The 27988-nt window shown below is 49.3% G+C and overlaps 1 protein-coding gene across 1 annotated transcript in view; it reads right to left on the reverse strand.

The window, feature by feature from the left end:
• Positions 1-439: 439 nt before the first annotated feature.
• CGNL1 (cingulin like 1) overlaps positions 440-27988 on the reverse strand; it is a 99747-nt gene continuing 72198 nt past the window's right edge. Inside the window, exons 10-18 of the mRNA XM_077748003.1 lie at positions 25825-25977; positions 24751-24921; positions 20883-21044; positions 17975-18064; positions 7080-7163; positions 6323-6447; positions 5282-5390; positions 4814-4977; positions 440-3591 (exon numbers count right to left, since the gene is read on the reverse strand). Of these exons, the coding sequence (XP_077604129.1) occupies positions 3459-3591; positions 4814-4977; positions 5282-5390; positions 6323-6447; positions 7080-7163; positions 17975-18064; positions 20883-21044; positions 24751-24921; positions 25825-25977 (1191 nt within the window). The 3' untranslated portion in view covers positions 440-3458. The remainder of the gene's footprint in view (positions 3592-4813; positions 4978-5281; positions 5391-6322; positions 6448-7079; positions 7164-17974; positions 18065-20882; positions 21045-24750; positions 24922-25824; positions 25978-27988) is intronic.

Below are 27988 nucleotides of genomic sequence, written 5' to 3' on the forward strand. Positions count from 1 at the left end.
GAATGAGCAGCATAGGTCCCTTCTGTGGAGAAATCGCTCTTTCCTGTAAAATGGGGACCCCAGTACCTGCTGTCAGCCTGTTGTTGATCAAGAGCGATCATGTGTAAACTCTGATTGATGGAAAACCCATTTTAGTTTAGGAACAAGGAAGAAACAGGGCACATCTGTGTATTCTCAGTTACTAACACACTTCCCATTTCGCCTTGTTCTGCAAGTAGGCAGTCTGGGTTTCTCCGAACACCATCAGCTGCAGCCGTATTAATTCTCTCTGTGTTTACCACCGACCCACGCCCGCCCTTCTATTTCAGAAACGGGTCCCAGGCATGAAAAGTTCCACCTCCTCGAGCTGTTGCCAGCCATGCACCTTGGCTGTTTCTTGGTGGACACAGAGCCAAGTTCTGGAAAAAACAAGGGAGTCAAAATAACGGGAGAGTCAAGATTTCTGCTGGGTGACACCATTTATTGAAAGGCAAACTTGCTTTATCCAGTTCCCGTACACAGAGGTAGCTGTGCCCGGACGTCTCTTCCCCAAGACGAACCAGAGCAGCCAGACATACCCTGAAAGCCTCTTGCCTTCGTCAAAGGACACTCCGAAGCAGGAAAATAAAATTATAAAGATATATGATGATTGTCTCCTCGGCATTGCATTTGGCCACGTATTTGTTTATTAAATATTTTTTTCTTTTTAAGCTAAAGAAAATATTCCTTAGTAGGGTTAGTTCTTAAAGCAATAAACAGAAAACACTGAGTATATAATAAAATCAAAGAATGATAGCAAGTCAGAGCTGGAAGGGACCTTGCGCCATGGTCCTCATTTATTCCAGGAACTCTTTGGAGCACACGCCCCATCAGGGTCACCCCTATCAAGGTCACTGGGGCAAGAAGAGTGAGGACTTGAAAACACCTCTCAAGACCCAGTCCAATGTTGCTTCCAAGGGCTACACCACACACTTCACTGCTAGAGCCATTCTTATGTAGAGTGATGTGTTTGTTAACATCCACAGCGGCCCGTCTTCTATGGTAAGGATGCAACCCTTTTGGATGCTGATCTTTGTTCTCTTTTCATGCGCACTTTTGCTTCTTACAGCCAGCCTCATGGCTACCGCATGGAACTGGCCAGAAAGAGAGACAGTGGCTTTCTCACAAACCAAGACGGACACTCAGCCCCAAAGTTCTTGCACCTCTGACCTTTCTCCCCTCCCACCTATAGTTATGAGTGGGCTGAGGCATTTTTAGGCTGACTTCTTGGCAAATATCTAAAGAAGGTAGAAGAAGCAGGGAAACCAAGAATATTCTGAGGGTTGAAGAGAATTCCAGTGAACCAGGCTTGTCGTGTCCCCAAGGGGACAGAGGGGCTCCAGGGCTGGGTACGGAGGGGCTCAGCCTCTGTGTTCATTTGTATAACTGCTGTCATCCCCCTCTCTCCCCTAACTGCACTCCAGAAGGGGATTTGGGTCTGCTATAATCACTGCTTTATTTCAGGTACCAAGCGCTGTGGCTGACACATGATGGATGCCCAGTAAATATCTGCTCAGTGAATGACTGGCTAAAGGGAGGAATCTCTCCACACCTCAAACAAGTAATCAGAGGCAAGAACCACTTCAAGCCAGCAGAGGTGGAGGAAGGCTTGACTCTTCTGGTTCCAAAGCCCTCAACTGTGGTGGATGGGGGTGGGCGTTGGGTGGGGGGAAGGATGGCACACCTGCCTTTAAGCCCAGCTGATCACCCTGAATCCCGGTCAGTGGGCTCTGTGACCTGGGGTAGGCAGGGCACTTAAACTCCCTGCTCTTCATGGTAAATGTCACAGAGTTCTCTGGCTCACAGGCTTCCCATCTATTAGGATGCCTGAGGACACTGTCAAAGCAACTGAACACTATTCTCTCTGCCCCAGACAGAGACAGAGAGACAGAGACAGAGACAGAGAGAGAGAATGTGTGTGTGTGTGTGTGTGTGTGTGTGTGTACACACACACACACATCTAACAGTGCTCTCTCCCTGGCGGTGGCCCTACTGACCTGCCTGCTCTCACTTTGGCCTTCACTTACGGGGGCCCAGCTGTGACTGGACTTGGCTTCTGGTCATACCTGGGAACAGTCACGGTGTAGGTGACAACAGAAAGGCCAGGAGGAAGTACTGGGATACTGCATGTTCCCAACTCCAGTTCCCTATTATGCTGTCCCAGCAACGTGGTCTCACCACAGAACTCACTCAATCCCAATTACTGCGTGCCTCGTGCAGGCCAACGTCCCTCTGTCCCAGGAAGCTGGGAGGATCCTTCCGGTTTGTACAGAAACACCTCCTGTCTGGCTTCATTTTTTCCCTCGCTTTCCTGACATAAACTCGAGAGTCTGCTCAACCTACCCCTTGTCTACACATCCCCCCAGCTTTCAAGAACTTCCTTCTCTTCCTGCGCACACCCACACACACCTGCTTACTCCTCTCCTCCCCTTCCCCATGACCTTACTGGACCCTGCCTTCTCTTCCCCACATCCTCCGACTCCCCACCCAGCAACTCTGGGCAGAGGAGGCTACTTGGGGGCCTGACGTGGGCAGAGGGAGGAAAGGATAAATGACAGGAAGACCCCAACCCTCCAGAAACTACATCATATGCCAGAAACCTTACTTACAAGTCTCCCCACTTCAACTGTGGAAACGACATTGCAGTTGTTGAGTGGGAAGTGGTCTCAGCAAGGTTTAGAAATCACAACAAAATTCTAGATAAAGTAAGCAGGGCCACAGATACAAGTGACCCTCAGACTTTCTCTCCTTCCATAAGTTATTTACCAAGACCACTTGAATTTCTCTTCTCAGGATTGTCCCTTATCACCATGACAATTCCTTTTTTCCAACTCTGATGTCCAAAGTAGTCTGTCTGCTACCCTCTCTCTCATCTGTGTCTTAATATGTAAAATCCAGTAGCTCCGTGTTTTAAAAAAATAATTAGAAGTGTGGAGTTTACAAACAAGCCACCCTACAAAGCCTCTGTAACATTCCACAGTGGAAAAGCAGCAGTCCATGAGAATCGGGATTAAAATATGTACAGTTTATACATCCCCCCCACCCCCGACAACGGCTATTCTAGCACTTTGGACCCTTTTCCTTGGCGAGGGAGGGGCAGGAGCAGCACTGCAATTGGTGCCAGCAGACCGCGGTGCTGCACCCGGGCTTTCTCCTGCCAAGTCATATTCTCCAAACCCCGCAGTGACATCAACATTTACGCTGCAGTAGCCACCTGCCTGAGCTGGGAGCGGCCGCTACCACGGGACCACGAGAGGATTGTGACGTGTAGGAACCAGGCTGTCCTTGGAAGAGGGGGCGCCCGGTCTCCGCTCTGCGTGGTCGCGGCCTCACCGGCTCCCTGCTGCACGTGCGCAGTTAGCTGCGGGTCCCCAATGCAGGCGGCTGGCTGGGGTCCCTGCGAGGCCTGACAGGCCACCTCCACAGCCCCGGAAGGGGGCTCAGATCTGGCTGATGGCAGTGCTGTCCTTGGGGAAGGTGTAGCTCAGCGGCGCCTCGTGGAGGCTCCCACCGTCCGTGCTGAGGTCATCATCGTCAGTGTCGTCCAGCACCTTGCTCGGCAGCTTCTTAAGTCTGCAGAAACAACAGGGAGCATGTGTCCAGGCCCTGGGCTGTGGTCCGTCTCTGCTCAGGGGATGAAGGAAGGGCCTTGGGTTCCTGTCTGTCCACCCCACCGGCTGGCACAGAAGCCCATGGGCTGGTGTGCACCTGACAGTTCCTTCAGCAGCAGGTGCAAAGTGCCCACGGAGGGCTGGGCAGGGTTGGGGCAAGTTGGGTAGTACTGGTTTTTCCTTTGGCCTCAAGCTACAATATGTTTTGTCAGGGTGCTGTTATTGATCCCACCGTTTGTTTGTTTTTTTAATTTTTAAACGTTTGTTTATTTTTGAGAGACAGAACAGAAAGAAACAGAGCACAAGATGGGGAGGGGCAGAGAGAGAGGGAGACACAGAATCCCAAGCAGGCTCCAGGCTCTGAGCTGTCAGCATAGAGCCCAACACCAGGCTTGAACCCATGGACCATGAGACCATGACCTGACCCGAAGTTGTTGATCCCATCTTAAATTTGGTATCTTGTTTACCATGGGCTTTTGCATTTATTTTCTATAATACTGCATTAATTATCTACCTTGATTACTGAGATTTTTGGCACCCCCTGCACCCTAATACCAGCCCTGATCAATAGGCCCTGGTTATAGGATTCTCAACAGGCTGGGGTCTTCTGTCCATTTAGAGGAGACCACCTATGCCACCAGCATAGTCAGCCTCTGAGAAAGGCTCAGCTCTATGGATGAGCATGAACCTAATCTCACTCTGCACCCCAATGACCCTGGGGCAGGGAAAGTGACCCCCCATGCCCATACCCCTTAGGATCACGGCAGGGGAGCTTTAGAAGCAGCTCTCTCCTGAGACAGTCTAGTCTTCATGAGGATAAGAACCCAAACCTTATCTAATTTCTCCTTACAAGCAGGTGTCCTAAGTGCTGATCTAAGAGCTGCCCCCTCCATGGCGGTAAGAGCTGGGATGCCGGTTTTGAGCCTCAGTTTCCCCTTATGGGTAAGAGGGATGAACTGCTCAGCTGACATCAAGAGACTGGTATGAGGATGACACATCTGAGACCTGACTGAACACACAGGGTGACCTAGTGGATGTGGCCACTCTCTAGGATGGGATGACCCCTCAAGGCAACAACAAGGAACTGGCCTCAGAGACCGGGAGTGAGAACACCCTGAAAGAGCCAATCTCGCCTCAAATGTCAGGGAGATCATGGTCCCCACGGGGCTGCCACGCTCACCCACCTTAGGTCCTTCTTCATGGAATTGAGCTGTCCCTGCAGCTGCTCGTTGACATCCATCTGCTCCTCCAGCTCCCTCTGCAGCTTCTTTTTGGAACTTTCTAGTCTGTCAATCTCCTCCTCGGCCTCCTCCACCTGTCGCTTCATTGCTTTTAAGCGCAAACTCAGCTGCATTGGGAGAGAGGGCAGGTTGAGTGCTAGCTGGTCGCCCAGCTAGACAGAGAAGAGTCCAGCACAGGCAGGCCAGCAATCCAGCCACCATCTCCCCAGGAGACGGAGAGATGGCAAAGGGAGTAACCAGTCTCAGCTCAGGGGCCAGGACTTGCTGCACCCCCTACTGAAGTAGGCTACAAAGGCCCCGCTGTTCTATGATGCATCTGGGGAGAGGGGAAGATGGGACTCAGCCTCCATAACTCCATCGCCTTCCTGCCATGAGGGTGTAAAACCCCATCTGAGAATCAGTGTCTCTCACCTGGTCCTTCTGATCAGTCAGGGACAAGTGCTCATCGTCCACCTGCAACACCAGCTCCTTCACCTTCCGCTCCAGCCGTCGGTTGCTGAGCTGGAGGCTGGCCCGCTCCCTGGAAAGGTTGGGGGAACAAAATGAGACCCTCTCATCCCAGCCCTTCAGGAGGCCCAGGCCAGGTCTCAGAGGAGGGGAAGCTCCAGCCAGGTGGCCTGGTCAGCGTGACGCTTGGGAGAACATGACAGTACGGGACAAAGGGGCTGCCCCCTGGACAGGTGAGGAAATGGGGCTCCACGAAGGGGAGTGCCCCGCCTGAAGCCACAGGGTCAGTGACAGGCAGAGCTGGGATTGGAGCTGCCCTGAGTTCCTGTAGTCCCAGACGCTACTTTGTATAGCAGAGGGTCTCTGACCACCAGGTGTGAGCATCGCAGGGGTCAGGCTGCCCCAGCCCGGTCCCCAAGTCCTCCTGAAAACAGATAGGGCAGAGTGCCAATCGCACACATACCTCGCCCCTTCCAGGAAGGTGGAGATCAAGAGTGAGAAAGGAGGCCAGTCAAGCTCAACCTGGTACTGGCCCCCAGGCTATGATCTTAGAGCTAGCTGCAGAGAATCTTCGGGAAATGAGTGTGGCCCTCTGATCCCAATGCCTCCCACCCACTGTGGGGGTCCCGCCCATTTCTGAGATGACACTTGGCCTCTGCTCTGATATCCCTGGCCCCCAGGGAAGAGTCAACCCCCTGCCTCTAATCCAGCTCAAACTCAGTAGCCTATGAGGCAGCCTGGCCTGCTGAGGGGTGGGGGGGAGGGGCAGCCAGCACGGTGGGTGGACTCAGGAGTAGGCGTCCTGCGCGTGGATATTCAGCCTGGCCACCTTCCTCAAGTACTCGCTGGGACAGTTCTCGGTGCTCTCATCGGTTGTACTTGCTCTGTCTTCCTCACGCGAAGGCTCATGAGGACAGGAAGAGACACACGCGGGAAAGCGCTCTGCAGTGTCACCACCACTACGTGCCAGGCCTCTGCACGGCAGCTGGTCCTGACCGGGCTCACCTCTCCTCGCTCTCCAGGCGGTCCTCCAGCTCAGCGATCCTGGCCTCCATCTGCACCACCAGCCCCTCTTTGCTGGACCTGTAGGAACCTTCCAGGTGGATAATCCGGCTCTTTAAGTCCTTGTTCTAGAATCAGACAGGGGTGCTGTGAGGGGTGTGTGTCTGGCGCGCCCTCTGTGCAGGGATATAGGGTGGGCAACTGTGATAAGCCTGCCTTCCACGGCAGGATGCGGGGCCCCAGGGGGCCTGGGGAAGAGCGAGGTCTCCAGGAAAGCAGGAGCACTCAGCTCCCTGCGGGGGAGAGAAGAGGTTCTACCACAGGCCCTTAGGAGCCCAAGTGAAATCTTTGGCACATCCTAGGACTTCCGGATGTCAGGCAAACAGGTGTGGCCCTGTTCTTCTTTCAAACCCATCCAGGGTGGGGGAGGCAGGAGAATAGGCTCTTTGGCCAATATCATCCATGGTATTCAGTGAAGCATTTACACCAACAGCATGTAAGAGAAATAATGATTCAAATAAGCTTTGCTGGCAGCTCATGGCTCTTTTTCATTCCTTTTACATTAGAATTTAGCCCTCTTAGGATCCAGAAGCCACCACCTGCAATTTCTCCTTCCACGGCTGCTCAACCTCCAAGCAGATTTAATATTATTGGGAAAACCTCTCTGGAAAAGACCTTTGGGACACCTCCACCTCTCAGGTGAGTTACGTCCCAGAGCTCTTGGGATGCCCTGCAAAGAAGACCCCCANGTCAGCCTTACCTGCCTCTCCAGGGAAATCTTGTCACACTCCAAGTCCTGCTTGACAGCTCTCTCCTGGAGTAGCTCACCCCTCATCTGCTCCATCTGCACCAAGCAGAACAAAGCCAGCAGTTAGGCTGTGTCTGTATCCTTCATGCTCAAATGGTTCCCAGGTACCAAATGCCAACCACCAAGCCAGCTCCTCTTCCCCACACCGTCTCCTCTTGGGGGCAGGAGGTGTTTCTTAGATACTCTTGGTTTCGTGAGGATTGCAAAGATAATGATACAAACAGCAGTAACCCTGCTGCTATGGACTGAATTGTGCCCCCCCACCCCCCAAAAGATACAGACTAGTAACTCCTAGTAACTAAGATGTGGCCTTATTTGGAAACAAGAGTTTCTACAGAGGTAACCAGGCTCAAATGAGGTCATTAGGGTGGGTCCTAATCCAATATGACTAGTGGCCTTATAAAAAGGGGAAGCCTGGATGCAGGGAAGACAGACATGCAGCCAGAAAAGACAGCCATGAGAAGAGAAAGGACTGAGGGGAGACCTCTCCTGTCAAGGAGTGCCAAAGGGCCAGAAAACTGCCAGAAGCTAGGAAGAAGTAACACGGCATTCCCTACAGGCCCAAGGGGCGTACGGTTCTGCTGACACTTTGATTTCAGACTTTTGGGCTCCAGGACTGTGAAATGACACATTTATGTTGTTCTAAGCCACCCCATTGGTGGCATTTTGTTACAAGAGCTCTAGAAAACTGAGACCTGCTTAGCACTCCACAATCACTATCAGCTTATGTCCCTGGAACTCCACTACAAAGTAGGCAAAACTATATCTGCTGAGGGCGCTAGGGCTTTAGAGAAGCTCATCAATTTGTCTGGTGACCAACCACTCCAGGTAGCTCACCCAGGACTCAGGACACAGGACTTCCAACGCTAAAACTGAGTCCAGGCAAACTAGGAGGAGTCAGTGATCCAACCTGCCCAAGATCTACACAACTAGTAACAGGGGGCGCTAGCATTCCTCTGAGTTCCTGACTGCTGCATTGCAAGTGCAAACCTCAGCAAAGGCATCTACAGTCAGCCTACCTCAGATGCTGCTAGAGCTCTCTCTTTGTGTGCCACAAACAGAAGTCAGCAAGAACACTGGGCAACTGGGCAACTGCAGTGACCTGGCGAAGGCTAAATGTTACCGAGGATTTCTTCTGTAGTAAAAGGAAATGAGGCTGGCTAAGCAGTCCCGGAAAGAAGTCCTATCACCTGCCTCTGTTCCCCATTCCAGGCGGGCTTTTCGGCAGCAGTGAAACCAGCACCAGAGGCAGAGGCTCCAGACCCTGCTCCCAGGACTGGCCAGCAGAGGGCAATCAGAAGAGGCCAGGAGAACTGACGGTGGGAGGCAGTAAAATAAACCCACTCCCTCCTCTGTAAGGTGAGGGTTCAGCTGGGATCAGAGATGTGCGCCCGGGAGTCCCAGGATGCCTGGGGAGTGTCTCTAACAATCTCCCCAGCCTGGCCTCCACTGGGATTTTCACCACCTGCACAAGCACCTGAGGAAAAGCAAAGCTCACCCTGCCCCGGCCATCTGCCTGGAAAGCAAGACCCAGGGGGTCCCGGGAATAACAGGAGACACGACCATGCCTGCCAGGCCACACTTGCATCTGCTCCCTTCTCCCACGGTCCCTGCACTGTGCACCGAGCAGCATGGTGTGGCTGGCCTGGAGTGGGCGACAGGGGGTGCTGAGGAATGAGAGAGGCCACCGGCAAGGCCTGGACACGGAGGAGGCCGGGACTGTGCCCACAGGTGAGGGGGTACCTGTGTGGTCAAAACAAAAAATGCTCACATTTTTGCATTTCTGACAGGCAGGTTTCTAAGTTGGGGGGTCGGGGAGGGTGGGACAGAGTTGTACAGCAGGGGAGACTGATGCCCAGGGTGGTTATACATGTGACCAGAGGCAGCAGGACTAGAATCCAGACTAAACCTACTCACAGACCACAACTCCACCTGCCCTGGCTCTCTGGACGAACTTGCTGAAAAGGCTTCAAATGAATCTAGGGTTTGAATACAGCTCTCTTGTAAAAACCGAGACCTGGGGAGAAGGCAGTCTCCTCAGGGCACGCTTGCATGCAGCAGGGAAGAATGCCAGCAATGCAAAAGGTCAGCTGGCGGAGCGCGGAGAATTCTGCCCGCGACCCGGCTCCCACCCTGCGTGGCCCCAGAGCCCTTGAGAATCACATGCTATAAAGGTGCCGGAATATTCCTGTACCTGCCACAGGAGCACAAAGTTCACAGCTAATGAATGCGGGCTCACAGCCCACTCAGAGCGGGGCCTCTGCACCGGCCGACACCACACCACGCACGGAGGACGTCAGTGGCCGGGCCACGGGACTGCGACGTGCCTCCCGGGGGGAGCGTTCCGTTCACGGCCCTGGGCAGAGGCCAGGACTCCACTGAGAACACAGTTAAATGTCACTGTGATGGGAAATAATGACACAGACGAGCAGCGGCCACCCAGCTCCTTTTCTGGCTCTGTGTTCACTTGTGTGTGACCTCAGTCACCTCACCTTTGGGAGGCAGACTCGTCTCTAAAACAAGGCACTTGAACAAGAAGCCTGTGAAGGCCCTTCGAGGTGGCTGAAAGCACAGTGTACAGTACAGGCACATTCTGACGGCTCTGCCGCCCTCTGGGGTGCTGTGTGGCTCTCCTGAGGAAGCCAGAGGCCGCTGCCCCCATCCTCAGGCCACAGAGGAGTCGCCCCTTTTCTCTAGACTCCGAGGAGCGCCCCCAGAAAAGACATGCCCTGTCAGGCGCGAGTGAGCACGTGTCTGTGAACAGACTGACTTGCCTGCTCGGGGACAGCGGGTCTTGGATGATGGGATGGGACAGGATACACTACACAGTCAGCCCGAGGACACTGAAGACTAACACAGGACCTGCCCGCAGTATAGCCTTGTGGGGGGCAAACGAACCAGTCCTGTACACGTGCCCCATGGCAGCAGTCACAGCCCAGGCTCAGAGGGCAGGAAAGGGACCCTCAGCTGCAACCTACCTGAAAGCCTGAGCGGGGCAGCAGAGGGAACAGAGCTTGTGAAACCAGGGCCACGGGTGAGTCAGGGCAGCAGGTGGGAACGGGATGGGCTGCTGGAGGAACTGGACACACAGGGGCAGGGGACAAGCAGGTTAAGATAGGGGACAGGGAGCAGTCACACGGGGCCTGTCAGAACAGGTGACAGGAGCGAGTACGGGGACTGCGCTCATATTCCATCCTCACCCCCCTAAAGGAGGTGGGTCCTGTTAACAGCCCCATCTCTCTCTGGAACCCAGGAGAGACTGAGGACACAGGCAAAGAGATTGGGTGACACCAGCTGAAGCTGCGGCTGATGAAGAGGACCCAGGTATGTGCCCTGGGGAGCACGCTCCCCCAACTCCCAGTAGGGGAAGCCGGGAGGAAACCAGGACACTGCTCTGTCCCCAAAGCCAAGAAGGGTGAGAAGTGAGGAAGGTCAGGCATAAGGAAGCCCAGGGAAAAGCACCTGAGCTGAACAAGATGCCCGCTGTGGAAGGCTCGGTGGAGACGAGAACCCAACTGCAGAAACTGGGAAGGTGCCGGGTGTGAAGAGGTGGGTCACTGCCTCTCCTTGAACCTCAGTGGTGACAAGAGTCACCTACAGCTAAAGGGCTGGGGACATAAGGTTTCCCAAAGAGGACTGCCACAGAGGGGCAAGCCTATCAGCAGGCAAGGGTGAGAACCACGGAGAAGGGAGAGTTGTAGAAGCTGGGAGAAGGGAGCTGGAGGGGAGACTGACCGTGTACGGGCAGTGACAGGATGCAGGCCCGGTGCTGGGGGAAGCATGGAATGGGAGAGACCACTCTCGGAGCCTCTGAGAGAGAGCAAAACACAGGGCTTAGGGGAGGCAGGCACCTATAGCTCAGATGCATGGAAGGGAAGAAGAGAGTGAGGAAGGGGAGGAAAGGAAAATTATTTCCCTAAAAGTGTGGGTTAAGGAAGAACTGTAGGTTACCAGTTGCTGTGAGATGTGAGACCAAAAAATACCAAAAGACAATAAAAGGCTGGCAGAGCAGAGGCGGGGGCAGGGGTCTCACTGCAGCTGTTTACAGCATTTGTTTTTAGGGGGTCAGGTGGTGACTGCTGCAGCTGTGCTCCAGGCCTGAGGACCGAGCAGGGACACACCAAGAAGCAAAAGCCCCTGGTGACAGGCAAGGCCGGGCAACTGTGAGCGTCCTGGGCACGTGTGGGCCCCTCAATCCTCCTGGCACCCTGTGATGCAGATGTTATGACCCCATTTTCCAGGTGGGGGGTTCAGGAATGCCGGAAACAGCTTTGGGATTCTAACCCAGGCTTTCTGGCTAAAAATCATTCCCTCCTTTTCTCTGTCTCAGCACACTTGGAAAAAACCCTGGTCTCTCCATGAAAGGCAAATCCCACAAGGAGAGCGCGTTCTGGTGGGTATTTCCACAGAGGAGTGAGGCGGACAGCGCCAGGGAGGGATTCGAGGACCACGGAGGGGCCACGCAGTGCTGAACCCAGACTGGGAGTTCAGGACCAACCTGCAACTGAAAGACGCAGCCAGGCCCCTGACTAGAAAATCTGGGTCCTAGCAGCATATGGGCCTCCCAGTGCAGAGGCAAACTCAGGGGGTCAGCATCCCAGAGGACTCTCAGGTTGAAGGCCTCCCTGGAGAGCCGCCCCAGGCAAATGGTGATGCTCCAAAGGGAAAAAAACAAAACCAAAACAAAACAGTAATTACTTATACTTCACCACATCCCCTCAAAAGATGGCTATTAAAGTGGAAGAACAAAATAAATCAGAGCCAGGAACAGGAAGGAACAAATGTGCAACCATAAAACTTAACAGTTACTGTGAACAGCCGTCAATTTTTCTGGAGTCTTTTGCAATCCAAGGCTTTTACCAGGCAGGATAGGTTTCCCTCGGTTCTTGAAAGGACGACCTGACAGAAAATTCCAAAATAAATCCACCACGTGGAGCCTTATACAAGGAAATACCACGTGAAGTGATGGGCATGGCTCCCGAGACTGGGTTTTAGCTCTGCACAATACAGTGATCTCTAGGCCTGGCCCAGTGACTTGAGAAGATTCCAGATCAGATCCTTCTTCCTCTGAGCCCATACTGGCCAGAAAAAAAGGAAAAGGAAAGCCTCTGGCTTGGCCAGCTTCCTCCTTTGGACTAGAGAAGTAAATCTGAGTCTGGGAAAATATTTCTTTATGTAAGTTTAGTGCTTCTTATGCTGTTTACCCTTCAACTATATTAAATAGACCAAATAAAAACTTTCCAATCAAATTAAAACCAGAACAGGAGCTGAAAGCAACAGTTTATCCCAGCTGGATTGAAGGAATGCTAAACCTAGAGCGTTCTGATCGGAAATAAAAGTATCAGATTCCAGTGGGGTTTATGTCAGAGGCACTCATGTCCTGAGCAGCTCTCAGGATTAAAAGCAGCTGCCTTCCGGGTTAAGGAGAAGCCAGAGATATTTATGATTGCTAATAACAGTACTTTACCCCATCACCTGTGCTTACCATTGGGCTGTAAAGGGTCCTGTGACCTACACTCCTGGCTGGTATTAAAAATACCAGGAAGATCCTCAATCATAGGAGAGGAAAATCGTTATTAACTAACTATACACATTGGGTTTTGAGAATCCCATACAAAAGGAGGCAATTCTGAGAGTAGGACTGTTTTCATTAAAAGAAAGGAAACCCCGTTAGGATCCTTCTGTCCCTGACTGCAAAGGAGCCATTTCCCAGTACCATATCCTAGAGGATGCATCCCCCTGGTGCAGACTGAGGAGCAGATGGGAGCCCACCACCTGGGAATGACTTCAGAGGCCTGCAACCTTATCCACTGGGACTCATCCCATAGCTGCCTCACTCAGCCCCTGGAAAGACCATAAAGCCACCAAAGCTCTCCAGTTGGTATTTTTCCTCTTGTCTGCCAGCTGCCTACGTTAGATGAATCACCTTGCCACTATGCTGAGTTACCTCGGCCTCTGTGGCCAAGAAAATGCCTCTCCACTGATGCCCAGCCTACTGTTAACTGTTTGTACTCAACCACCAGCAATGACACAGCAATGCCCAGTGAGCTAGAACATCAGCCTGACACATTTAAAACACACCAACCAATGCTGGGCCTCTTTTGCTATGTAAATTCAGGACTCACAGGACAGTCAAGAGAAGATCAGGTGAACATAAATCCTCAGCCATAATAAGAGACACCATGGCTTTATCTTGCACTTGGGAACAGAGGCCCTAAATGTATTTGGGGGAGGGGCGGGTCTTTACCAGTCTTAGCCTGATGCTGGGATGATGGGAACACGTGGGAAGCAATAGGATTTGGAGTCAAATCCTAGGTTCCCCTCTTACAAGCTTCGTGACCCTGGGTGGCCACTTACTCACAAGGCCTGGAAACAATGACAGAAAGCATGCACAGCACAGGGCACAGCGCCCAGCACTTAGGGAAGCCTCAGGAAAGCCAGCCATTGTAAATGGTTTTGGAGGAAGGGGAGTGAAAAAAATCTCTCTGGATTTAAACAGACCAAAGCCAGTAAAATATCCACTATTTAAATGAATTTTCCTTCAATTTACAAGTTAGAAACCTTCCTGCATAAGGTGAAACCGTATTTGGTTTCAAAAACAGAAACCTCTGTTTTATAGAGTAAGCCATCATTTCATCAGGTCTAAATGTATCCCTTCTCCTATTAGCCAGATCTGGAAACAAATCCAAGCATCCAAAAAGTTTGAAAAGAACTTTTCTATTAGGATCCCCTGAATCCATCAGTCTGAAAAATAACATCCTGAGCATGTATGGAAAAGGCGCCCTTATTAGAAAGGCTGGGAGCTCACAAATAATGTGTCCAGCATTTACTGAGTGTCAAATGTATGCTTAAGAAGAAGGGAAGAAAACCATGGAAAGGATAGAATGTTTGATCTCAAAACTGCCTTTCTTATTTTCTGTCCCTGAAACAGCTCAGTTGCACTTCCTCCTGGTCCCCCCTTCTCCTGTCCCAACCCACCACATTAACCTTCTAGAATAGTGTGTATGCTTCTCTGTCTGCTCCACAACCTTCTATGGCTCCTCACTTCAGGATCCATTCAATACCCTCAACCTATCTCTCCAAACTCAGCTCCTGCTATTCCCTTATGGGAACCAAAACCTGATCAAGCCACAGCAGTCCATTCACTGCTCCTTGAAACACTGTAAATATCCTACCTCCCAATCTTTGTTCACACCATCCATTCTATCTAGGATTCCCTTCCCATTCCTTGGTTTGTCTAAATCTTACCCTTTCTTCAAAACTAGCCCCACGGTCTTCCTCTCTGTGATAGCCTTCCTCTAAGAACTCCCATGGTCACCGCTGCTGTGATGGCCTTTCCCTCATTAGCTACATAAGTCTCACACTTGGCATTTAGTATCTGCTGCTTTTTCTTGTTAGTTGTCCACTTCCGGGGGCATCTTCCATCTCTTCAAAGACAGCACTCAAGGACAGGGACCACCTCTGATCGTTGTGCAGCCTTACCGCATGCTACTTATGCACACAGTAGGCATCCATCACATGATTTTATGGGCACTGGTAGGTAGAATGCTGGGGAGTCAGGAGATCGAAGGCAACTAACTGGCTGTGTGAGCTGGCAAGATCGTGGGGGCCCTGGGCCTCAGACCTCTTGTGCACTGCACAAGAAGTCTGGGGAGAGGAACTTGGAGGTCCTTACCAGATCTAAGATTCTCTGAAACGGGTTGGCCATTTGCTAGTATTTCTGGAAAACTTCTTTCCCTAGCTTTCCCACCTAAGCCCTACCACGAAGACAAAGGAAAAAATGAGAGATGTTTGGGGGGGGGGGGGAGTGAAATTTAAAAAGGGAGCTTGTAAGAATGCAAGGTTTAAGTAAGAGCTGTAACCTTTTCCTTTCCAATTTAAAGAGAGCGAGATCCAAAAAGTATAAATTCCCCATGACTTCCCTTTTCAGAGCCCAAGAGCAGTCTGCTGGGCGTCTCGGGCTGACGCTATAAATCAGCTTGGAGCTTTCAGACAGGCAGCCTTTCCTGTTCTTTAGCAGATGTCCCTGTTAAGAAGGGGTCATAGGTTGGAGGGAGAGGAGAAGGGGTCTTAAGTTTGGAAGTTTCCCCTTTCTCTGACTCTGGCAGGAAGGCAGCAGGCACATGGCCCTAGAAGTTACAGTAAGTGGAATGAAATTAGGACCCAATTGTCTATACCCTTCCTTGGAGCCTTTAAGGAGCAAAAAAATAAGTCTCAGATTAACCTCTACATTGAATGAGAATTAAATGCTTTTCCTGCGAGGCAGGTACTTGGTCAACTCATTTCTCTACACTACACTTACAAATCCAGAAGAAGCAAAGGCCAGAAGAGGGGCCCTGGGCACTTGATCAGGGTTACTGAGACCAAGTCTTGATCAGGAGACATCACTTCAAGTCAGGATTTTTGTTTTGTTTTGCTGTTGTTTTAGCAATTCCTACATCAATTTAAACATGATGCATTGCTCCTCTGCTTACAACAGACACCTAAGCTTTACCTTCCCTCCCTACCTCAGAGAGGGCAGGGGGCAGAAAGGAAACACAAGAGGAAAACAGAATGAACAGGACAGAGGCTGGAGACTGCAGAAGCCTCTCTTCAGACATGCAGCTCAGACACAGGAAAGGATGGGGAATTAAAGAGAGTCTCAGACACTTGGTTATATGCAGCTGGTGAGAGCACCTCGATGTTAGAATTTGGAGAAGCCTCGAGGAATCGCCTGGGCAAACAGACTTTAGAGGCTGCCCTTACAGAGGCTAGGACTTTCCTGGAGCTCCCTGGGGCTGGTGCAGGAGTCTGGCCCTGGATTCACAGCCTGATGCTCTTTCCAGTAAACCAAGTTCATTCCCTTAACCTCCTCCTGGGCTTACTTCAAGTTCTCAGCTCCGTGAAAGTATCTTTGACCTTGGCCATATCACAGAGAGCAGTTCTATGCCTCCCGTGCTCAGGTGAGAGGAAGAGGGGGGTCAAAAGAAACGGATTTACATGATCAGTGTTCTAACTATTAGGCCATCAGCTGAGCAGAGGGAGGCAACACTTTCTGTGTCACTGTGTCTGTGTTTTGGCTTTGGTATAAAGGTCTGGGAGTCCGTTTTCCCTGCCTGGTTATAGACAGATGACAGACTTTCCCCCCATTCCCTGCATACAGCACGAAAAGCATTAGCAAAACAAATTCATGGCCACTTCTGTTACCATGAATGCTCAGTAGATCCTGAAATGTCCTGTGGCGATGTGGCTGCTCAGCCAAGCTGGCAAGAACGTGTCACCAAGCAGCTTTTATACCAGTTAAAGAACTTAACAAAATGCAGACTTTCTCAAGAAGCTATGAGGGCTCAGGAGTCAAGGCTGGGCTTTCCATCTGGACTTCAGGTTTTCACGAGACTTCTTCTGTGAGCTTCTGCAGCTCCGGCTGGACGGGCGGCCACCCCTCTAGCGGGACGCTACCAGCACAGCACTGGAACATGCACATGGAACGGAATCTGAGCTCAGTGCGAAGGGGGCATGGAGCCTCGGATTGCAAGTTCTTCACTCGCAGGAGCAACACGGCGGGACTGCCTTACTTGTTTGCAAAGAGCTTGTCAACAGGGAAACAGTGGCAAATGGAAAAGAAGCCAGTGATACCCCTTTGACTCTGAAGAGGAGCTACCAGCTTGGAACTTTGTCTTTCTCAGATTTTTAATTTCAATCCTTTATACAGTTTTCTCACTTAAACTCAGCATCATCCAAGGCTTTTAGGTTTTATCTGCATTGTTCAATTAAGAAGGTGCCCAAAGCAAATCAAGTGGTGAAGAGCCTTCTAGGTGTCTATGTGCAGTTTCTCCGCTACCATTTTCAACCTGCGTACCACTGAGCTGTCACCGAGAGTACATCCCTTCAGAGGTTTCTACAGGCAGCCACGGCTATCATGTAAATGAAAGGCTGAGATTAGTGAATATAGGTTCTCTTCAAAACTGCCACAGCGAACTCGGGATCCTGTCCCATAATGTTTCCATGTGTGTGTGATCACTCTAAACTTTCTTTTTAATTAAAAAATGGAAACAAAATTCAAAACCCTTGGGATTACGTGGAGTGTAGTTTGGGAAATGAGTTCTTTTTTTTTTTTTTTAATTTTTTTTAATGTTTTATTTATTTCTAGGAGACAGAGAGAGACAGCGTGAGCAGGGGAGGGTCAGAGAGAGAGGGAGTCACAGACTGAAACAGGCTCCAGGCTCCGAGCTGGCAGTCAGCACAGAGCCCGACGCGGGGCTCGAACCCACGAACCGCGAGATCGTGACCTAAGCGAAAGTCGGACGCTTAACCGACTAAGCCACCCAGGCGCCCCCGTGAAATGAGTTCTATTATCTACAGCGTGAGGACAGCGAGCTCGCCCCTGCTGCCTCCAGGGACTGCTGTACGGATAGATCAGACATAAGGGGAATTCCTTACCTTTGAAAACTGCAGAAAGCATTCACCTGGAAGGGACTGTTATGTACGGTGAATGCTTCCTAGGTGTCTGTATTAGTTCTCAAAGGACAAGTCTGCACCACATCACTCACTTTCCATGACACTAACGCAGTGCCAGCCACCAAATTTCACAAAAGTGCTTGCTGAACTAATGATTCTTAGAGCCTCTGCTCTAAAAACACTTTGCCTATCATGGCAAATGGACTGTTATCCATAACCACTCTGGAAACTTCTACCTTGTATGCTTTATGCAATACATCCTATCTCTGTCTTGGTGGCTTACTACAGGGAAGACTGCTCAGTCTTCCCTCATTTCCATAAGGCAAGAACTTTTCTTCCCTCCTCCAGCCGAACTTGTGGGTTTAACCTCTCACATTTCCTTCCAGTCATCATTCAACCACACACAGTACCTGCTCCCTGCTCCGAGTGATCCTCTCAGACAGCAAATCCGAGTTATTTCTTTCTTCTTCCAGTTCCATCTCCAGCTGGGACACCTTGTCCTAAGAAAGAAGGAAGACACAAACACAGCCCTATGGAACTTGCACTGACCCGGGTTAAGTGCAAGGACTGCCCTGTGTAAAGAAAACCTCAAGGGCAGATCCAAGCAGGGGATGGTTAACGTTTGGGGGAAGGATGTGTCTATTTCTCATACGGCCAAAAACCTGTGTTTTATTGCTTTCATGATGTAAAATATAATTGTGCGTTTCTAAAATACATAAAAGGAGAAAAAAATTATTACCCCCAAACCCTAACATAAGCACTAGGGTTATTTTAACATGTTTCCTTCATGTCTTTTCCCCCCGTCATGAATCAGTAACTTTACAAAGATCTACCTAAGCCTATAGTCTCCAAGTGACCTGTTAAAAGGGAATATGGGTGCTCAGATACCACCCAAGGCACATTTCTCTAAATATCCTAAGCCTTAGACAATGCTTTTCCTCTCTCCTTCTCAGGGTTTCCAAGAGCCTTGCAGGAGTCAAGTCTATGACATACTTTTGCACCTGCCTGTTTCTTCTAGGGAACCCCATGCACTTTGTACTGTGGAGTCCCAAATCTGCACGAGAGTAACAGACACAGTGGCAGCCCATTCTGCTTAAGCAGGCATTACAGAAGAATTGTCATTTCTGTCTTCCTTGCTGGCTCCTCACTTAACACCACGGAGTGCTAAGAGAAAAGCATTTCGAAGTAGCTGTGTGTATGAAAAAAGAGGCTTCTAACACAAACCGCTCTGCTTGTGGGGTTTGCGCACATGTTTCTCCTGTCACTAGCCAATTTGTCATATGTCTGGGTTAACTCGGAGTCACGCACGCTAAAAAGCAATTAGCATGGTGAGTTTTTAAACAGGAGTCTGTAGCATCTGTACGTAAACACTGTCTCTGCAATTGTCAAAGTTGGCTGACAAGCTATGGACGCCTCTGTAAATGCCAAAAATAAGACTCACAGAACTCATGCGAATGAGCAAATGTCTGTGAATGCCTTCCCTGTGGGTGAATGAAGTCTGCAGGGAACCTAGAAAGCTCTCTCCCAGGGGCTGAGAGTTCCAAAGTCCAATTTGGAAGAGAGAGCGGGGGTTCTGCACCGTTCAGTGGCTCCTGACCTCCAGGGACAGCTTTGTCCTTGGTCAGAAAGCACCCAGTGTCCACGAGTGCCGAGTGTACATGAAACAGCCACCTGAGTTTCTGAGTCAGAGCTCCGGAGTCCCGAGAATTAATCTGCCAAGTGCCAGTGAAGGAACAGGCAAGATACTGGTCCCAGTAAGACAGTCCTGCTAGCCACCTACACCCTTCCAGCACGCTTCACAGCGGTAAGGCCCTGAGAGCTGCCCATCCTGTCACTAATGGAGAAACATCTAGACCACTGCACAGGGCCAAGTGAGGCTCAGCTAAGTCACTGCCTCTAGACCTAGAGTTGGCCAAAGGAAATGTCCTTTTTAGTCAGAACATTCTAGAAGATGACAACCCAATGTTCAGGTAAAAGCACCTCCTCGTGGGGTTCTCTTCCCGCCTAAAACCTGTACGATTCAAAACCCACCAGGAACATTCAGGGGGCCGGGTCAGGGGTCACTACACCAAAGCTTCTTACGCCACTGCCTGATAAGGCGTCAGCCTGGTTTTCACCCGATTGTTTAGGTCCTTGAAAAATCACTTCCTAGTTAACCAGGCTGACCTTAGCTTGCCTTAAAAGGACCCCCTCTAAGGAGATCAGAACCAGGACAACACCAAAATACACAACAATCCTACAAAAGAACAACAGAACTGTAACCAGGTTATTCTAGCCTCTAAAAAGGGCCCTTCTAATAAACCTTTAATAAACATCACTCCCTAGATAGATATTGCTACTAAGTCCCCTGGAGGTTTTATTTCTATTTATTTGCAAAATCCAATCCGAAATTCCATTGATTTTAAATTCAAACTCTCTCTCCCTGTCCTTGAGCACTGTCTTTTATCAAAACCTTGACAACTGTAACTTCTCTCCTAGCTGTGGGGCTGATCCTCTGTCTCTCTCTAAATTCCATTGAGATGTGAGGTGTGTGTGTGTGTGTGTGTGTGTGTGTGTGTGTTCGGGGGGGTGTTGTGGTTTGGGGCTGTTTTGTTCTTGAGGATTCCTCTGTTTTACAGGCTCAGGTAGACTGACGTTAAGGTCCCTCCTGTCATGTTCGGTAGCCTGCTCATGTTCAGGTTCCATTCCCTGAGTCACACTTTTCCGGCGTGTTGTGTTTTCATCCTGTGAATAGGCACCTCCAGCTGGCGACTCCAGGGAGCACCTTGTGACCTACTGTCTCGGGCTATGTACCTACGGTGCACCCAAACACGAATCGAGCCACAGTTTGCTGCTAGCTTTGGCAAAGCTGGATCGTGTGTCAGACAAAGCGGGCTAGAGTCAGGGAACAAGAGCAGAGCCTGTGGTGAGGCAAGTGAGAGCTGGCGGCCAGGGAGCATGCGTGCAAGGCACAGCTCAGCCCCTCTCCAGATGGGGGGCAGTCCTACCTCCTCTACAGTTAGAAGCATCTCCAACCAACAGGATATGCTCTGTCTGTGTGCCCTTATGTCAAATCACCTGGCCTCTTTGGGGCTCTGTTTTGTTTCCTCTTGCAGACAATGAGGGCACTGTTTCCATCATTCCTTTCAGCTCTGATGTCCTATGCATCTACGCATCTACGAACTACCACCTTCTTCCTCAATCGAGAAATGACTACAAAGGGCTGGCTGTTTCAGAGAACAAAAACCAAAGGCTTAGGTGTGCACAGAGAGACGGCTTCTGTTGTGTCCCACTCTCACCCTTCACAGGCCCCAGCTCACACTCGCGTGGCCTACAGACCTCCATCTGCTTGACAAGTCGGCTTCGGTCATCTTTGAGGTGACTCTTGGCCTCCAGCTCGTACTCCAGGTCCTTCAGCGTCTGCTCCAGAAGCTGCCTTTTTGTAAGTGCTTCATCCTGAGCTCTCTGGTGGTCCCGTAACTCTTCCTCCATCAGGCGCATCTAGAAGGAGGAGTAGGTGGTTATCCGGGCTGCATCAGGAGCCCCTGGACAGCATCGGGACAGACAGCGCAGAGGCTGACCCCAGCGGTGACCAAGGGATGCCCACGTACTGGAGACCAGAAGAGCCTGCGAAAGTTCCAACTCCCTTGGGGTCTCACTTTCCTCTTCCAGCTATAAGTAGTAACCCATTGGGTTTTAAATTCAATTTAGTAGATGTTGGTTAGCATCTTGAAATTAAATAGAACAGAAAATATCAGAGTAGAGCAGTACAAGAAGATATTGTTTTGTGAAACCTTTGTACCACATATTCATATATTTGTACAGATATATGTGTTACTGGGTTGCAATGCAAGATGTATTTCTTACCATATAGGTTATGACCAAAAACACTTGAAACTCACTGAACTAGATAAGTGTTTCCTAGAGTGCAATTTATTACCCACCTGTACCAGCGTCATTTCAATGGAAGGTCAAAATCAGGGGAAAATAAAAACTGAACTAATGACCCCAAAACAACCTACAGGCACAAAATCTAATAATACAAATGTGCGATATTAGGTGAAAAACTCTGCCCTCTAGAAGAAAATCCTGTATCAGCTGTCATGTTTTACAGTGGTTTTTTTTTCCATCCACAAGGTGGCACTGAACTAAAGGCTTTGAAGAAAGTGCTACAAAGAGATTGATACACAAGGGGTTGTCCATATTTTCTGCTTCTCTGGAAACTCCCTGAGGGAACCAGCCACCTCAGCACACAGTAGGTGATCCTTACCCATCTGTGTGGATTGAGATAGTGAAGACCAACACTATCTGTTTTGTTTCCAACTCCCTTCTCCCTTGGAGCTGGGGTGAAAGCAGTCTTAGGAATAACTACACCAGGGGTTTATTTCCTTCGGAGAGTATATGACAGCAAGTGAAGAACTCCGTTAAAGCACAGTATCCTTTGGGGCCGCCTGGGTGGCTCAGCCAGTTAAGTATCCGACTTCAGCTCAGGTCATGACCTCACAGCCTATGAGTTTGAGCCCCGTATCGGGCTCTGTGCTGACAGCTCAGAGCCCAGAGCCTGCTTCAGATTCTGCGTCTCCTTCTCTCTCTGGTCCTCCCTGGCTTGCGTTCTCCCTCCCTCCCTCTCTCAAAAATAAACTTTAAGAAAAAAATTTAATTATATATATTAAAAAAAAAAAAAAAAAGAACAGCATCCTTTGGGGTTGTTTTTCACAAAGAGTTGGGGAAGGCTCAAAGATGGTCTTCAGGGTGGCCCAAGAGGGTAGGCTAGTTTCGGAAGCCCAGTGGAAAGACTTTAGGAAATGGCTTTCTCTCATGGAGGCTGATAGGAACACGGACTTTTCTGTAAGAACAGTATAGCCTTGAGGAAGATCTCTCCAGATAAAGGCACTCATCTGGCTTGGTGGTAACTGAGCCAGACAAAGCACAAGGGTAGAATCCTCCCAAGAAAAAACAATGATGGAACATTGTTTGGATACTATACTCAAGAGCATTAAAAAAAAGAGTCTCTCTAGGTACACCTGGGTGTCTCAGTCAGTTAAAGGTCTGACTTCGGCTCAGGTTATGATTTCATGGTCTGTGGGTTCGAACCCCACATCAGGTTCTGTGACAGCTCAGAGCCTGGTGCCTGCTTCAGATTCTCTCTCCCTCTGTCTCTCCCCTCTCCTGCTTGCACGCACACTCTTGCTCTCTCTCTTTCTTGCTTTCTCTCAAAAATAAACATTGAAAAAAAATTTTTTAATCTCTCCAAAATAAAGCCTTAATTAAAAAAAAACCTCTGTGACTCCGTTTCCTGATTTATAATATGGGACAATCATAAAACCTATCTTAAAGAGCTAACATGAGAATCCAATGAGATAATACCCAAAAAGAAGTTTGAGTCAGAGAGACTGACAGATAAATGTACAGCCCACACTCCCTTCTTGATACCCTTCCCAATGTCCAGCACATCCCTTCACCCCACTGCCCAGCACACCTCACCTTCTAATGCCCAGTATGTCCCCATGACAACTGGTCAGGGCTCTGTCAAACTAAGAGCACGCAGTAAAGATATGCACCAGAGAATACATATAGTGTCTGGAATCTCAAGTAATCTCTCTGGACCTCAGTTTCCTCATCTAACTAGATCTCTAAAGTTCCTTCCAATCAGAAGATTCTAGCAGAATGATAACCATTACACAGAGAGCAACAGGAAACACTTTGCAGGGGTCACCGTGACACTGATTTTTCTGAAATGAAAACAGCACATGATGTGTTTGTTGGTGTTTTGGCAAGCAATCCGAATCTCCCCTCCCATCTGCTGTAGAAATGCAAATGACTTTTTTTTAATGCCAAAGAGAACTGTGATGTCACTATGCTAATTTCAATGATCTGTTGAGTCCTGAGTCCTGTATCATATGACACTGAAGCAGGGAGAACCTGTTATCAGGGTCCTTCCAGAAGTGTTCTAGAAGTCTGTAATAAATATCCATTGTTTGGGGCGCCTGGGTGACTCAGTCGGTTAAGTGTCCGACTTCGACTCGGGCCATGATCTTACGGTTCATGGGTTCAAGTCCTGCGTCAGGTTCTCTGCTGACAGCCAGCTCAGAGCATGGAGCCTTTGGATTCTGTGACTCCCTTTCTCTCTGACCCTCCCCTGCTCATGCTGTCTCTCTCTCTCCCTCAAAAATAAATAAAACATTTTTTTAAATTATAAAAAAACAAACAAACATTGTTCTCTCACACAGCTACAGCACTGGCTCATGGGTAAACTCTTTGATCATCAAAGACATTAAAATTTGCTTTTTAAAGAAAAGCTTGTTTTTCTGTGGAATCTCGGCACTCTTGGCACTGCTTGTGAAAAAAAGCAAATCTCAGAATTAAAAAAAACCTTAACATCAGTGTCCAGGACATCCAAAGTCTGTGCTCTATAGTCTCACATGTTCTCTCATTTTGTTACAAAATGATCATTGTTTTGTATACTTTTAAAGTATAAAGTATACTTTAAAGAGAAAAAGGAGATGCTCAGAAAATTGGGGTAACTTGCTCAAGGTCACCCAGCTGGCAAGAGACACCACGAGAAATCAGCAGACACTGTACTTGTATTTTAGAGCCTTCAGCTTTCCATTAAAATAATCAAAAACATTCCCTTTATTTTTCTCAGTTCTTTATGAGTCAAGACTGAAGGGGGCTAACATTTGAGTTACTTTATTTTTCCTAAGTATAAAACTAAAAATGTTTTAATAATTTCAGTACTCATAAATTCCTAAGGATTTCTTTTTGTCTCCACCCATTATTGTTGCTCTGAAGCTCTTGTCCACCACAACCACTCTAATAAAAGTCCATATTTTCTAAATGAATGGCAAAAAACAACTGTTTACTATAATCATTGTTCTAGGATTAAATTAAAATATTAATACACAGGAATCATTTGGGCACAGCTGGGTACACCACTCGCGCTCATATATGGCAGCTAAATATCTGAGGCAGAAAATCTTGAATTAACCAAGAAAATGGCCACATTAAAGTTATGCCAGAGACCCTGGGACTTGGTGTCTTAGAATGCCATTTGCCCTATGTAACTATCCTAACGGTTAACGTCAACAATCAAGCACAAATGCGGTCTTAGAATGGATCCCAAGTCTCTCCTAGAAGGGCTTGAAAGCAGTCTCCAAGGACAGTTTGGAGAAGGGGTAAACCAGGAGCTGACCCAGCCAGGCATTACCTCATCCTGCAGCCTCATGGCAGTCAGGCGTGACTTTTCAGCCTCTACGGTTTTCTCCTTCAACTGCCTTTGCATCTCTGCAAGCTCCCTGCGATTTTTCTCCTTGTATTCATCCAGCTGGTTCTGGAGCTCCAGGGTTGATATGCGGGACACCTCGACAATGTCAGCCATCTGCAAGGGGTGACGTGGATGTGAGCCCACCCAGTGATGCCCCATCTGGGGCCAGAGAGCTAGGTCGGGTCCCATCTAAACACAGAACACACATCTCCTCTTCTTTCTTCGACGACCTCCCCAAAGACTGTGCAAAGCACCTGGTCGCAGGCTGTCCAGGCTCAGTCCCTCTAACTTGGACGCAGCACAGAGGGGTGAACCAGCACACCTTTTGCAGCTCAATATACAGACCTTGGTCATGTCCTTACTTTGCCGCGTACCAGCTACATAACTGGGACATGTACTTAAACCTCCCTGGGCCTTTGTGGCGTCCTCGTTGGAAACACCAGAATCCTAATATCTACCCTGCAGGGTTGCTGTCAGAATTAAAACAATACACACAGAATTCTAGCTACACAATAGCTAGTAAAGTGACTGGTACATAGCAGGTATCAGGAAATGACAGCCACTCCTGGTGGCTCCTAGAACGTGCAGAGCCAGTCAGCTTGCGCCTTTCTCCTTCTGGGTATTTTAGGGGAAAGATGAGCTGAGAAGAGAAGTATCTAGTACTGGCCTTTGAAACTGTCTTTCATGTTCCTGGCCAAGAAAGATGGATGCAGACACAGAGATTCTGATTCAGGCAACACCTGTGAGGTCTGCACTTACATGCCAGGTTCCTTTGGGTAATTATTGAGAGGAGGTGGGCCCAGATTCCAGAGGGTACTGGCATTTTCTAGACCAGCTTCCCTTTAACTGGGATTCTCAACAAGGCCAAAGAGCTGCTTCAGTGAATCTAGGAATCTGACACATTTGTGCTTAGACTAAGTACAGGTTTCCTTAGCTCTCACGAGGCCTCCAAGGGTACTGGGTCCCAACGGGTGTCCTGTCTACACCTTCCCCCCCCTCCCCCCCCCAGCTCCTCACCTCCTTTTGCAGTTTCTCAATGGTCTTGTCCAGGTGCCATCGCTCATTCTCCATCTCGTTCTTGAGTCTCCTTAACTGCTCCTTCTGCTCTGTCTCATCTTTAAGCTTCTCAGACAACTGCTTCTGCTCCTGGGTGGCCCGGGTCAGATTTCTCTGCAGACGGCAGGGAGAGGAGAGGGCTGTCACCTACCCACCAGGTCAGTCACAGGGACAGGTGGCAGAAGGGATTCTGCAGCCACACCACAGAGCAATCAGACCTGCTACATTAGTGATAAGGAAAAGGATCAAAATAAAGCCTCACAAGACACGAGAACATTGTTGGTTATGAAATTCAGGGACCCAAATGTGAAGCTGACTTAGCCAAAAACACACATGAGAATGAAGGGACAGACAAAGGGTTTCTTACAGAAATACAGAAAACGGCCACCACTGCTGCGGGTAGCAAATAAAGACAGTGTGTGAAAACACAGTATTTTCAACTTCATGCTTGAAAAGTGAGGTAAAGATACACATCGGACACACCTGGACCAAGGTGGCAATTTACATCCTGTGCTATACAGCATTACACTTCATGTTCTAGAATTTGCTCTGCAAATGACTCTTACAGTTAAAATAGTAAAAATGAATCTATGAGGAAAGAGAATGTTGTCCCATAGATCATGAGTCCATGTGCGGAGAGTTATAAACAGAATCGTGGGTCAGACTCCTACAGAGAAGAAAAGGGAATCTGACAATCCACAGATGGATAAACTTGATGAGCAGAACGTGTTCAATGGGAAAGGCACTACTTAGAAAAGAGCAGTGTTATTTAGTGATTCAGCACCAAATCCTGCTACATACCATCAAATGAAACTATTCTGAGTGCGCTGTTTGCCCTGGGATCCCCTGAAGCTCTCACCTCACCCAGTCGCATAGTCTAACATTCTTTATGTAAGAACATGCAATTCTAAAACAAAATCCTAAAATATCTTAGAAAGGTAGCTGAGTATTAAGGCCACTAGTGTAAAGATAGCGAGAAGGCACACAGCTCAGAAGGGGGCAGCATGACCCAGAGGTGGGCTGGATCATCTGGAAAATGTTATCGGGTCCTGAGAGCTGCATGTGGGTTAAATACTGCTCAGGACCTGTGTCTTGTGTCCATGTGGACGCTGTGTAAGAACAACAGTTTATATTTGCACAGTGCTTAACAGTTTACAAGCTGCTGTCACATGCACCAACTCAGGCATCTTGAAAACACTCCCAAATCACTTCGGGCACTCCTAGTTTGCAAAGCATAGCCAACCGTGCTGCTGGCCAACCCTGTGACTTGGGGCCAAAAAGCCACCCATGGAGGCTTTCTGGCCCCTCCACTCTGCCAGGTTAACTGCGCCTAGAGAACCAGCCAACACAGCTGGCTGCTGAAGTTAATTGCTGCGGGAAACCAAGGTCAACAAAAGCTGCTGGGAGAAAAGAAGGTGGTAAAAGGAAGGTAATCAGAGGTTCAGTGTGGGGGCAATTAGCAGGAGTGTGTCCCACCACAGTCCAGCTGGGCACATTACAGAAACAGGGTCACCTCCTGGGATTTGGTTTTGTGGGTGATTTAGTGGTGTTGGGGGCAAAGAGGAGCACACAGGGCAAGGCGAGTGAGGTACATGTGACTCTCAATAGTGTCAGCTCCTGAAAAACCACCAATACAGAGGGACATCAGTGGCTTTCTGTAGGCTCCAACTCAACCCGTGCCTCTCCAGACCCCCCAGCCTCTCTTTTCGAACTCCTGGATCCCAATTCTGGAGGCTCCATGCCAGCAGACAAGCCAGCCTTGGCCCCCTCTAACCTCCATACAGTGTATGCATCTCTCTTTCAGCCGTGGCTCAGGCAGGGCTCCCTGCCTGACCCTGATCGCCCATGCCTCTGGAGACACCAGACTCACCCACTCTGGGCCTGGAGCCCTGCCCAAATCCTGCACTCCCCACCCCAACACACACACATTCGCCTGGAAGAAGAGTTTTGCCAAATTATTTAAAAAATATTTCTTGTAGTTTGCCTCTATTGCAAGGTAGTGAGATCTGTCAAGGCAAGCAATAGATTGTCTGCCTGGGTATGTCTCAGAGCCCAGATTCATGATTAGGCATAAGATAAAATCTCAGTGGTTAAAAATTAATACCTATTCCCAAAAGTGGTCTAA

Source organism: Crocuta crocuta, unplaced genomic scaffold (genome assembly GCF_008692635.1).
Source record: "Crocuta crocuta isolate KB4526 unplaced genomic scaffold, BGI_CrCroc_1.0 scaffold130, whole genome shotgun sequence".
NCBI lineage: Eukaryota > Metazoa > Chordata > Mammalia > Carnivora > Hyaenidae > Crocuta > Crocuta crocuta.